Source organism: Triticum aestivum, chromosome 3A (assembly GCF_018294505.1).
Source record: "Triticum aestivum cultivar Chinese Spring chromosome 3A, IWGSC CS RefSeq v2.1, whole genome shotgun sequence".
In the NCBI taxonomy this organism is placed as follows: domain Eukaryota; kingdom Viridiplantae; phylum Streptophyta; class Magnoliopsida; order Poales; family Poaceae; genus Triticum; species Triticum aestivum.
This window is the reverse complement of record NC_057800.1, coordinates 697500255-697513424: the sequence shown is the minus strand read 5'-3', so window position 1 is coordinate 697513424 and position 13170 is coordinate 697500255. Positions and strand designations below refer to the sequence as shown.

At 42.1% G+C, this 13170-nt stretch overlaps 1 protein-coding gene across 1 annotated transcript; it reads left to right on the top strand.

Annotated features, from left to right (window-relative positions):
• The first annotated feature begins 3633 nt into the window (after nt 1–3633).
• Nucleotides 3634–5968, top strand: LOC123063301 (factor of DNA methylation 4). The gene is made up of 3 exons (XM_044487042.1): nt 3634–4803; nt 5049–5267; nt 5488–5968. The coding sequence occupies exons 1-3, from the start codon at nt 3721–3723 to the stop codon at nt 5713–5715; spliced, it is 1530 nt and encodes a 509-aa protein (XP_044342977.1). The 5' UTR covers nt 3634–3720; the 3' UTR covers nt 5716–5968.
• The last annotated feature ends 7202 nt before the right edge of the window (nt 5969–13170 follow it).

The window sequence follows — 13170 nt, the reverse complement described above, 5'->3', positions numbered from 1 at the left end:
TTTTTTAGTACTTTGGCGCCCGTGATAGGTCAGAGGCTTTGGTAACGACGTGAACAAGAGAACACTGTTTTTCACTACCAAGTTCATACGTTGCTGTTGCCCACGGCCTATAGCTGGTTTGACGATGAAATGTGATCTTGGTATCCATGCAGAAGATTGGGGCGGTCTTTATTTGGAAGCTTTTACCCGTATTTGTTCTGTCCTTATGACATAGCGTATCATCTTATCCTGAACTAGGTTTTCTAGCCAAGTCTCCGTTGGTGGAATGACAAAATCATGAGAGAAAAGGTGTTGTTTATATACATATGAACAGAATTTAAAATTTCTATGAAAAAAGTTCCATGCTGAAGTCAAGATTTTCTTGTATGGTCTTCACAAACTATTGAATCTTTTTATAGAAGAAAAATATTGATTGCTTAATGGAAAACTTTCTTTTGAATAAGTTTAACTCAAGAGGAAAATAAAAATAAAAGCAGGGCACATGGCCATGGGTCATTTCTCTGCTCCCAGAGCAAAGAAACCCCTTTCCCTCCGCAAAATATCCCTGAAAAAGATGGGCAGGGACGGACGGACGCCGGCGGTCGCTTCCGTGCCATCGGTGCTCGGCGACGACGACCTCCACGAGATACTCCTCCGCTTAGGCTTCACTAACTGCCTTGTCCCTGCAACCCTCATCTACAAGCGGTGGCTCTTCCACGCCTCGGACCCAGCCTTGTTTAATTAAACTCTGGCTTTCTGGAAATGCTTTACAACTTATACTACTCCCTCCGTTCCTTGATATAGGGCGTATAGTTTTTTATGAAAAAAATCAGATTATAAGGTGTATTCCTTTAGTTGACTCTTTTACCCCTACATCATGATAAAGTGGTGCTATTTAAGTACTAAGTATAGAGGCACACATCATGAACAAATTTTTGAACCATCCATAATATGTAAGATATATATTTGTCCAGGAAAAAATGATAAAGTGGTGTGCCAATCATTAGGTACTAAGTTTGTCGTAAACATTGTGTGTACTCTAGCTGTTTCTATTTTAGTATATCTAATCATAGAAGACCTCTATAAAGATATTTATATCACACTTTAGAGGTCTCTATTAAAATATTTAAGGATGCACACACATACATATGCATTACATTGATATAAGAATCACAAATTAATCCAAGAAGGCATGCATTTTTTTTTCACGCGTTTAAGTCAATCAGGTTTAAATATGTTTTAATTCAAAATGTATTAAAAATGAGCACTATGATTTGACAAAATAATTTGTAAATAAGTACTAAAGTTTAGTATAAATAATTTATTCTCATTAGGTACAACACAACTTGCTTCCTACGAATTTTGTTTCAATTGAGGTTATCTGATCACCCGATTTTCGAGAACTTTACAAATGGCAGGAGTGAGAGAAACTACTGTCCTGAGCGAGCTGAATAAACTCCTGCAACATAAATAAGTTAACAACATGGGAAAAATCATAAATTCTTAATTACAGTCACGAGAAATTCCGAAAAGAATAAGAAGTAAAAAGAGTCGGAAGAAACTAAAATATATATTCTCTCTCTTCTCTCTACACTTAACTTTTGTTTAAGTTCTTCTCAAATGCAGCCTTGTTGTGCTTTAAAAATCTGCGAGTGCTATTTCTCATTAATACAAAACAGTTGAGAGTACAGAAGTTGGCAACTTCTATATACATGATAATTTTTGTCTTAGTTATCATACATTTGTCGTGCTCCTTTTAGATCCGTGTTTGAAATGGTTGAGTGAATGAGCATATCTATAGCTTACCAGTCAGGAAAAAGTATGTAACTTCACATTTTTTGCAATAACCCACCTGCCTGATAGGAAAACAATATGTTATGTGTAGTGAATAAGTAACAACATATGTGAAAGGGTTCCTATGTTGTTCACATGATGTAAGTTTTGGTGCATTTCGTATGTATGCTAAATGTTGGTTAATATGGTAAATGTATGTTGTGCGATGACTCTTTGCATGGGAGGTTTAAATTATCAGATATAATTGAATTTATGTTAATTTATGTTCAAAAATTGGCATTGCATATTTACCAAGGCATGCTGTGGCATGAAGGCAACACTACCGTGCATGTTTTTGTAATTGGCATCATCATTGATCTTTCTAAAGAATGATTAGCCGATGTGGTATGATTTTTTTAGAACGGTGTGGTATGATTTTATTTGTGTGTGTGAACAAAACACAATGCTCGCATCTTGATGTATTGCGTAGGTAGGTATGGTATGATATAAAGAGATTTGACACTTTAGATAATGGAGTGTTAATTGATGTTTTTTCCAGCTTCAAGATACTGATGCTGATATAGTGAAAGCCTAATAATCTGCTAATGCACCCTTTAATAGAATGACCAATTTAGCTTCGGTAGGGCTACCTTGCTACGGAGTGGGTTACTTACGAAGAATAGTAAGTCAACTATATACAAGATGGAAGGTTGAAGAAAAAACCCAAAGACAAGTATCTTGCTTGGAGGAAGAAGTCGATCAAGATCTTATCCAGGTCTAATTTGGTTCAATATGACCTTGAGTTTGATCTCTCTAGGATAGTTATTAACTTCCCTAACGCACCATTGCCAACTGCATTTGGTTATTGACTCATTTGGTTTATAAGATTTTTTTGGAAAGAGCCCCTCCCGTGTCACTCCCGCGAGCGACCAAGAAGGCAAACCCTAGCCGTCGGGCCTGGGCCCCTCTTTCTCTGACCCCTCGCCTCGCCACCGTCGGGGTGTGCTGGGAAATGCCTGGTCGACGTCGGTGGCGGGGGGGAGGGGGGGAGGGCTTTCTCTCTGAAAGAGCATGGTGCCCCTATGTTTGGTTTTGATAATTAATGCCAATCCCTATGGATTGATGGTTGTCTTGAGTTATACTTGAAGGGTTTGTCCATATGCACTGCTTGAAGACCATATGTTCGTTTCAAGGTTAAAAGAAGGAGATTTGTATTGGCCAAGGTCTTATTCAAGGCCTTATCCGAAGTTGGTCTTGTGAGGTGTTGAGCCTATCAAGCATTTCTTGACGAAGAAGATTGTGTGAACTTTTCATGTTTACCTTCAAGACGTCATCTTAACGAAAAGAGAAGAAAAAGATATTAGGTTGATCAAGACTTAGTGCAAAGAGTGGATTCAAGTTGATAAACACAAAAGGCGTAGAAGATGTATCGAGTAGGACCAAGTGATCTCATAGTATAATAAGTATTGCCCATTATACTTTGTGTACTAACCCATGATCTATGTGAGGTTTATATGTGGGGTTATGTATTTTTTCCAAAGGCTTGTATCAAAAGAAAGATCACATATAATGCATGGAGGATCGTCACCAAGGTTGAGTTCTGCTAGTTCACATGAGCATCGCAAAATCACATGGTTGAAGCTTGCCATCCATTCTGATGATAATGGATATGTGAAGATATTCCTAAGAAAGGCTCTCCCACAGTGAAGTACGGGGAGCATTTTATTAGTCTTCATCAAGCAGTGCAATCAAGAAAGATGGTCCAACTTAAGAAAATCTAGATCGTCATCATATAATTGAAGAGAATAATTACTTGGGGAGCATTTTTACTTGAGGAGAAAAAATATCTCCAATCGTCGAATAATAATACGTTAGCCCTAAACCCCGCACATCTTGCCTTCTCCCCTCCCGCTCAACTCAACTTCTTTCCCCCAAAAAATCTCACCTTCTTCCTCGCGAGCTCCACCAATGGCCCCGAGCCGGAGACCCAAACCTGCTATCAACGCCCATCCTGAGGGGCCAGCCGGAGTCCCGAAATCGACCCACTCCGCTGGCCTCATGCAGGCGGCGCAGCGCATCCACCGAGTCCGGGCCAACCTCCGGCTCCACGGCCCGCCCGCGCCGCCCGCCGCCGCCCACGAGGCCGGCCTCCGCGAGCTCAGCCTCCTCGACTTCGTCCGCCTCGACCTCCCCTCCTCCGGCGCCCCGCGCCCCGACCTCGTCGCCGAGCTCATAGCCAACCACAGATCCGTGAAATTCGATCTCGAGTCGAGCTCCGTCCGCGGCGCCAGGATCGATCTCTCCATCGGCGCGTTCGCGGAGGCGCTCCGCCTCCCATGGCCGCCCACCGAGCGTCCCCCGGCAGGCGTCGGCGTGGGCCTCGCCGTCGAGTCCGCCGCGGCGGTGGCGTTCGCCAAGGTGTACGTCATGTCGCATATAGAAGCTGCTGTCAACAGGAAGGACCGTCACCCGCGGAGCCACCTGTTGCCTAACTTGGAGTGGGGCGGCGGCCATGGGATTAACTGGGCGACTCTGATGTGGTGCGAAGCGAGGGACGAGATGGCACACCTGGTTCAGAGGGACAGGAGTGACCATGACTGCTACTATGGCGCATACCTGCAAAGGATCATTTGGTGGCAGAGGCCGGACCTCTTCCAGTTGCCGCCGGAGCCCGGTGCATCACACGCCCAACAGGCGCTTGGCAGCGACCAATCAGCTTCCGATGAGATCCAAACTCTCCGCTCGGAACTGCTGCTCAAGATACATCAGGTTGAGGTGAGATCCAGGCAGATCGATTTGGCATTAGAGAAGATCGACGCCGCCTCCAAAGCCATCGATGCGACATCCAAGAAATTTGATGAGATATCCAAGCAGCTGGATGGGAGATCAAAGCAGTTGGATGCGAGGTCGGAGCAGCTCGGTGTGATACCTGAACCAAACATTGAGCACGAAGGGGACGCTCACGCGCTCAAGCAGGCGCTGGCTGCCAAGGAGAAAAAAAGAAATGATGACTTGCAAGATGCCTGGAATGCTCGGAAAGTGCTGATGTTGGTAAGTGAGAAACCAGTACTCCCTCCGTTCTTTTTTTATAAGACGTTTTGGACAGCTGACATAGAACTGTTTTGGGCATTGTCTGAATTGTCTAAACGTCTTATAAAAGTGAACAGAGGGAGTACTTCTTTTTTCACAAGGAAAAATCAAATAAATGAAAAGTGGTTTCTGGCGTGTATGCATTTTGATACATTTGCATCACATTTCGTTATATTTATGACCAAGTTGGTCAATCTTCTTTGCAGGCCTTGCCCTCGGATAAGTCTACAAATGCTCATGCACATATAGGTGTCAGATGGATGGGTGAGCTTGACCCAAGAGCGTTTGCAAATGCTTGCAGCAAAAATGCAGCACAACAGGATGCACAAGTTAATTATGATACTCTTTGCTCCAAGTGGCAAGATGAAATTGCAAACCCAAATTGGCGCCCGTATAGGGTATTCACCGTTGATGGTAAAGAGACGGTATGTAGGCTGTAGATTATCTCAGCTACCATTCCTAGTTTTCTAGCTTTGGTAGTTTCTAGTTTGTAACCTTGAGTCATCTGTAACACAAGTGTATTCTGATCAATTCCGCCCATTACATCGATCAATTCCATCTGGTTTTGCAAACAGTTTCTTTCTTTTTATGCACTCGCAAATATTTCCATGATTCATCTGATAGTGCATACTTACTTTGGCATAGAGAATTCTCTCCAAGGATGACACCAAGCTTCAGAAGTTAAAAGAGGAGCATGGTGAAGAAGTCTACGCCTTGGTAACAAATGCACTGCTTGAGATCAACGAGTACGACCCCCGCAGCCGCGTAGGTGTACCAGAGCTGTGGAACAAGAAGGACGGTCGGAGAGCAACACTGGAAGAAACCATCCAGTTTGTCCTTGAACAGAAGCAGTCAAACAAGAGGAAGCGCTGAGGCCACTTATGATTTATCTATGATCTAGGGTGCTGCTGCTTTTGGTTGCCATGAGACTATTCACACCTTGAACTTTAGACATAGTGTAATCGTAGTGCTAGTGGACTGTTTTGAGGTATCAATGGTTTACTGTTTCTTAGCCTTGACCCCCCTTTTGTCGGCTAAGTCGATCGAGCTTAGCTAGATTTTCTTGTTTTAGTGTTGGCATGAAGCCATGAATGCTAGTACTAATCTAAAATGTTGATTTGCTCCATATCTTTTGTGAATATGATGTGTGCCCTTAGGACCTTCTGCAGTTATGCTCCTGTCCTGTGTGTGCATTTTTTTCTTGGCAAGAAGTTCCTCTGTTACTAAGAGAGAGATATGACTGCCTCATGGACCTGCAAATTGATCATGCATAAGCAACAGCAGCAGGACATAAGTAAAAAATGAAGGTCCTGTGGCAACAGTTCTTGCTGAATTTTTAGATGATCCGCAAGAAATTCTGCTGCTTAATTTAGGAGTGCTAAGTGTAAGCTTTCCACGTGCTCACTTGTTGTCAAAGCAATGGAGGCTGATTGCAGGTATCTTGTTTTGTGTACATATGCTCATTTTATTTATGTACTCAGCTGGCTGCGATGTGCTACTTTCAGCAAGTGATTTCATTGCTTTGATGCAATTGGGAAAGTATATGCTACTCCTTCCGTCCGAAAAAACTTGCTGGAGAAATGGATAAAAATGAATGTATCTAAAATTAAAATATGAATAGATACATCCATTGCTCCGACAAGTATTTCCGGACGGAGCGAGTACTATACTTCCGTAGCTGCTGCCTGCTGGCTATATATATTTTGTTATTTATTATACTTACAAAGATTTGAGTTGGTGGCTCACCGGTTCACTACCTCTTATTTGTTCTCGCAATGGAATGTATGCAGGAGACAACGCAATGCATGCTCTTCCGCTGTATCAAATAAAAGTAATTTTGTTCCCGTGGATTGGCTTCAAATAGCTGGTATTTTGAGCTGTGTTTATGTGTTCTGGAGAAATAGGATTCATAATTCAATTTTTTTAAGGCATGGCTATGTGCTTAATCATGGTTTGTTGTTGGAACTGCGATAAGGTGTCACTGCTTGTGGATAGTTGTAACCTTGAATATTCCATTCCGGTGTTTTACACCGGTAATGGCCTGTGAACGACCACCATCCAAGCGGGCACGTAGTAACATGTTGAAGAAATCTACACATGTGCGGACGGGTTTCAGCTCAGTGTTTGGCTGCATTGGATGACAGGCGGCGATTGGCTGCTGGTGGACACATTTTGTGCCCTTGAGGTATGCATGCGTTTTGCTGGTCATAATTGGGTTTGGATGCCACAACATGGCGATTTTCTTTGCGTTGCTGTGGTCGAAGACAATGCTGAGTTTGCACTCTTGAATTTTGCTATAGACTGTTGTCCTTTATGTTCATCCGAGGAGCAGGGTGGTTGAGAAGGTGTATGAGCATGCACAGTATAAACATGGTATCAGCAACATACACATCTCTCCGTTTATGATGATCTGGCTGCCTATTTTCCCTGCACCGGACGATGGCCATGATCAAGAGGAATGATCCCAGTGTGTTTGATCTTTGTAATACTGTCACCAGGTACGACTTATATAATAGAAAGCTATGTTTGTCTGATGAGGCATGAAAATGGACGAGCAGTCAATATTATTCAGATGGGTTTCATTGCATTGCATCTCAACTAACAAATTGATGCCATTTTACTTTCTTCATTTCCTTTAGTTTCTGTCATTACTCTGTAATCGACATGCGCAGTTCTATCTGCTATTTGGCCAATAAGTATGAGCAATAGGCTCTTGGCTGGTGCTTGGTTCCGAGTTTGTTTACATATATTAAGCTTAGCAATTCAAATGTTTAGACGTCTGTGCTACGTAGTAGAACACCAGTCATGTAAGTTGGATCTTAAGAACTTCTGTTCATTTCACTGAAAAAAAATCTGAAGTTCACAGAAGTGTATTGCAAGAAAGTTATCCAGCAGAACTACACTGAACCTTCTAAGATTGACCACAGTGTGTATAAGATATTGCCTATATGAGCACTTGTCACTAATGAATATTCTCTGGCAATGATTAGTAGAGACGGGCAAACACAACTGGAAGAAAATAACGGGAAGTATAGTTTGTGACAAGAAAGCTTCATTTTGTGTTCTGGGCAATCTCAATCGGCAAGAAAAGGTACGCATGTTGGATGTAAGTTCTGATATTCATTTCTTCACATGAAGATTAATTCTATTTTTGATTTTTTGTGTCCACATAACTATGATCCATCCATGATTGCCGGTTCAGCGGTCTAAAGGAAAGACTGACAGATGCCATTAGACAAAGGTGTCCAATGGCATCCTGATAAAAAATGTGATGCATGAATGTCCATAACACCACACCAATGGTATTCCTTGTCACTCACAATGGTAAAAACAGGCAATTAGAGTGGATCCAATCCTAGCTTATCAGGAGCCTAATGGATATTGACTCTAATCCATTAAGGTTTGGTAAGCATTCAGCAGAGCTAGGAGTCTAACGTTGAACCTGTGTGCCTATATTTTGTCTGTCCTTTTACACTTTTGTAGTTTGTCAAGCACAGACCGTGGTGCGGCAGCATCAAAACAAACAGTCTAAAAGGATCTTGGTACTCCTCCAGACATTGTTTGTTCTTCTCTCCATCAGTAGCAACCACAATTTGTGGTTATTTACACTTCAACTGAGTTATGGGGGACAGATGGGCTTGTGTGTCGCAATCCTCGTGCTTCTCTGTATCCGCCGAAACTGAAATGATTAGTCTTTCACCAGGGCCGTACCGAGGAAATCGAAGGCCCTGTACAAATCAAAATTAGGCACTATGTGTGAAAGAAAAACAATAATATTTTTGTCAGCCAGTGTAGTTTTTCACAAGAAAATACACCAGTTGGAAGCAGAAGTTTTAAAGACATGTACATAGCACACACCTAATCTACTTTTTTTAGCTGTACTATGCTATTTTGGAAGAGCTGTGAGATTGAAAGAGCTGAGAGGAACTGATGGATCGTGATTAGAGAGAAATGGGTAGAGTGGCTTGCTGTAAAATATTTTAAACAGTTCAATTAATACTTTGATTAACAAAAAAATGGGGCCCCTCTGGTGCCGGGGGCCCTGTTCGGTCGCTCCTGTTGCACATGCTCATATACGGCCCTGTCTTTCGCAATTCAATTAAGTTGAGGAAGTAGAGTGTTTGAGTTGAAGGACCGAGATACCTTGTACAGGTTAAGAATTATACTGTTAAGGGACTCCTGACTGGGACAAAAGGTCGGGGAAGGATCTTATTGTTTCGATGGCCTCTTTCAGGTCTGATTTGCTTGTTTCGTTAGGTGGCCATATCCTTCGGTGCATTCTCAAGTCGTTCATCACTGTCAATTGCCGCCCCAAACACTAATGTATGGAAGAGTGGGTTCTTATATTTACTCTTTCCATTTTTCACTAAATAAATCTGAGAATTTCTTGGTTTTAAAGAAAAAGCATCTAGCTAGGCTGCGCCTGGCATTGCAGTGGATTACTTGTTTGTCCAATAAATTTTTAACCACTTAAAAGTTTGTTAAGCCTTTTTTCGTGTACTCTTGTTGCTAATTTTCCATGGCAGGTTACGAAGTAAGTATACATCGCAATGCAATGCAATTCAGTAACCGCAAACCTAATGGGTTTAGATAGTATAATTGATAAAAGGTCTAAGGATATTTAGGTCAAAATTAATCTTCTTTGTATTCTACATTTTCTTGGGCAATTGCATCTCTATCACGGAGAAAGTAATTAATACATTAGTTTTATATGTACCAAAGTGTACAATTGTCTTTCATTATCAAGTTTGCACGCTAGCTAGTTTGGTAGTATATGTGATCTTGGTATCAAAATAGAAGAGTTGGGCGGTTTTATTGGTAAGTTTATCCATATTTGTTCAAAGCACCATCCGCAAACTCGTGACATAGCATTATGAACTTACCCTAAACTATGCTTTCTTGACAAGTCTCCTTTGGTGCAATGACATAATCATGAAAGACAAGTGCCTTGTATATAGGGGGGGGGGGGGGTAAGGGGTGACTAGAGGCGATTGGTTTGGTAGGTAGCTTCTAGGGTTAGGGTTTTCTCCACCGGGGGTGGTGTCTTCTAGTGGTGCGTGGGGCGGCGGCGACATTTTCCTCCACATAGACCAATGGTGGCGATAATCCTTTGCTGTGTGACAATGGCGGAGCAGGCGAGGCACGGGGATGCGACTCCGACGAAGTAGGCTACGGACGGAACGACATGTCGGGAACCATCTATTCACCAGTGGACGACAAGGTTTTTGAGGAGGCGGCAAGGCTCTCGCTGGGAGATCTAATCGTGAGAGAGAAGGAATCTGATGGAGTAATCTTCATGGCCCATCGAATCTGCCCAAACCAACTAAGCGGGCAAGGTGTGCTCTCCCCCCGATGAACATCAAGTTTTTGAAAGGGCTATGCAGCCAGGAGCATGGGGTTTGCACCAAGAAACACAGTTCAAGGACATCGGAGGTAACATCTTTGTTGTGCGGTTTGGTAGCAAAGGTAACTGAAAAGATGCTTCTCATAATAGACCCTGGTAGTTGGATTTCAATGTGATTGTCTGAAGGATTGCGATGGTGAAAACAGACCGTTAGAGATGGAGTTTGATAAGATTGAAGCTTGGGCTAGGGTACAGGGCCGGCCCTGAGGGGGGGCAGGGGGGGCGGCCGCCCCGGGCCCCCAAGATCGAGGGGCCCCTCCCCAGGTATACATGTAAGCTACGGCCCAATATATTTTCGGTCAGCAAAAAAAATCAGCGAGGAAGGGATCCAACGATCGATTCGTTCGTTCCTACTAGTTGTTCCTACTAGTTACTATGTACACGTCGAGAAAAAAGGAATTGATTGATCCTTTCCGATTCTTTCCTAGGTTAGTACGTGCATGCCGAAAAAAAGGAACAGATTGATCCCATTCTATTCTATCACGCATGCATTTCACGCAGCGATTCTCATCTCAGCGGCCACTGACGGTTATCTCTTCGCGACTGCGAGTTCACCGCTCCTTTTCCCTTTTCTTCTAACTCGAATTTGCACACAAATTCAGATCGACCGCCTATTTCAATTCCCTAACTCCATGGGGGCCGTCGGAACCCTGCTTTGCTCTCCGTCCATCGACGATTCAACCATCCGAGGTATATCCTCTATTCATATTGCCTTGTCTCCTAGATGAATAGCTGGCACATCGGTATTTTTCAACAATTGTCAATTGATGTAATTTATTTATTTATTTTCAGCATTGTGTCTTATCCTGTCATCCGTAAGAAAGTTGTAGATGAATTAGTACAATCACAGCGTGGAAATATTCATATTTATTTTTCTAAGAGAGTTGGCATAGTTGCCATGGAGGAAGGGCAACCAACTAATGGCAATTCAGAATTTGATCAGTGAGAATAAAATATCGAAACCAACAGCAACGATAACAACGTAAGTTGCTCTGAGCATGTAGGTAATTCATTGGATATACATGCACAGTCAGCTAGTGATCATGAATAACCAGTTTATACTACTGATATTTATGAAAAATTGGGATAATCCTGATACAAATACAAGAAACATCTTAGTTGAGAAAGGGTCCATGAGAGAGGACAAAAAATGGCATACCATCTAAGATGTTATTCAAATTCTCATTATCATAGGAAATTAAGCAATGGAGAGGAACATGATAAAAACGACTATTTTATTCAAAAGATGTTGACAAAGCTTTTTGCTTCCGCTGTAAGATCTTCAAGTCTAGCATTAGTAGGAGTTTATTCCAAAGATGTTGACAAAGTTTTTTGCTTCTACTATAAGATCTTCAAGGCTACCATTAGCGGGAATCAGATATCCTTAGCACATGATGGATTAGGACATTTTTAGGTAATATGTATAATTTGTTCGATATATACTGATTTTGGATGGTTGTAGGTGTTAATGGTATTATTTCATACATATGCATATTAATTTGTATTGTTATGGTGTCTACATTAAGGGCCCCGGGTTTTAATCTCGCCCCGGGCCTCCAAAATCTCAGGACCGGCCCTGCTAGGGTATACCTCTGGTAGTTGGCTGTATGAGGTTGTAAAGGTTTAGAGACGATGTTTGACAAGATTGAAGCTTGGTTTAGGGTAGACCTCTGGTAATTGGCTGGATGAGGTTGTAAAGGTTTATGGGGAGAAGGATAGATTTGCATGTGGTAAACACTTGAGGGTGAGAGCTAAATTTTCTATATATGAGTCCCTAGTTTGAGGATTTTTCCTTTGTTCTTCTCCGGAAGACAAGGCGGTGACTTGGTTTTGACTTTTAAATAAGAGAGATATATATAGTACCACTCCATCCTAAAATAAGTGTTTTTGATTTAGTGCAACCGAGTGATTGAGGCATTCTTCATTTGTAAGTTTACACACATATTTTTTTTGAAGGAAAAGCATCATGGCACTTAATTGTGAAACTATCAGAGTTACATCCTTCAAGACACGCGAAAGAAGAAAATTAGGTTGTTCATCGTCCCACCAATACATCAACTGGAGATCGCAAGGCGAAACAATTCAAGCACCCGACAGAACAACAATTTCTATCAAAGTACTGGCGACGAATTATCAGAGCAAGCAAAGCAGTCCTATGAGGACGCAAGATTAGATGTGGAAGAAGCCGGGAAGTGATGTTATTAAAATTAATGTAGATGCGGCGTATCATTATGAAACACTTTCGGGTGCAACAGATGCGATTGCTTGCGATGGAAAAGGTAACTTTATAGCTGCAGCTAATTGGTTCCTTTTACATATTAGCTGTGTCAATGCAATGCAGATAACAACAATCAGGAACGGATTATACTTAGCAGGACGAATCGGATGTAATAAGTTGATGATAGAATCTGACAACAGTTCTGCAGTGGAGGCAATTCAACTGGGAGGTGACCATGTGTGTTCTGCCGCGGCTATAGTGCTCGAATGAAGGATCTAGCCCTGGATTTTGTAGAGATATCATATGCTCACGGTCTCCAAGAAGCAAATGAAGTGGTTGATGTGTTAGCGAAGACTTTTTTTACCGGGAAATGTTATGCGTTATGGGACTCTATGATCCATGATTTTATTTCTCAAACTCTTGTAAATGACCTATTGATCATCTGAGAAATAAAGCACATGCTTTCAAAAAAAAAAAGAACATAAGCATGCCTAGCTAGATAGTGTGCAGAATTATTGACTTCCTCAGATAATGCTGAAAACGAATCAAAGATACACCAAGTGCGAGCCGGGAACAACCCGGAAGAGTAGTAGCATATGGTGCCAATATATTTGAGACTCCATTGCACATGTCAATTATCTCCAAGCAGTCAGATTCAACGATGATCCTTGAACACTCAATCTGTTGAACAAGTTGGAGCCCACGT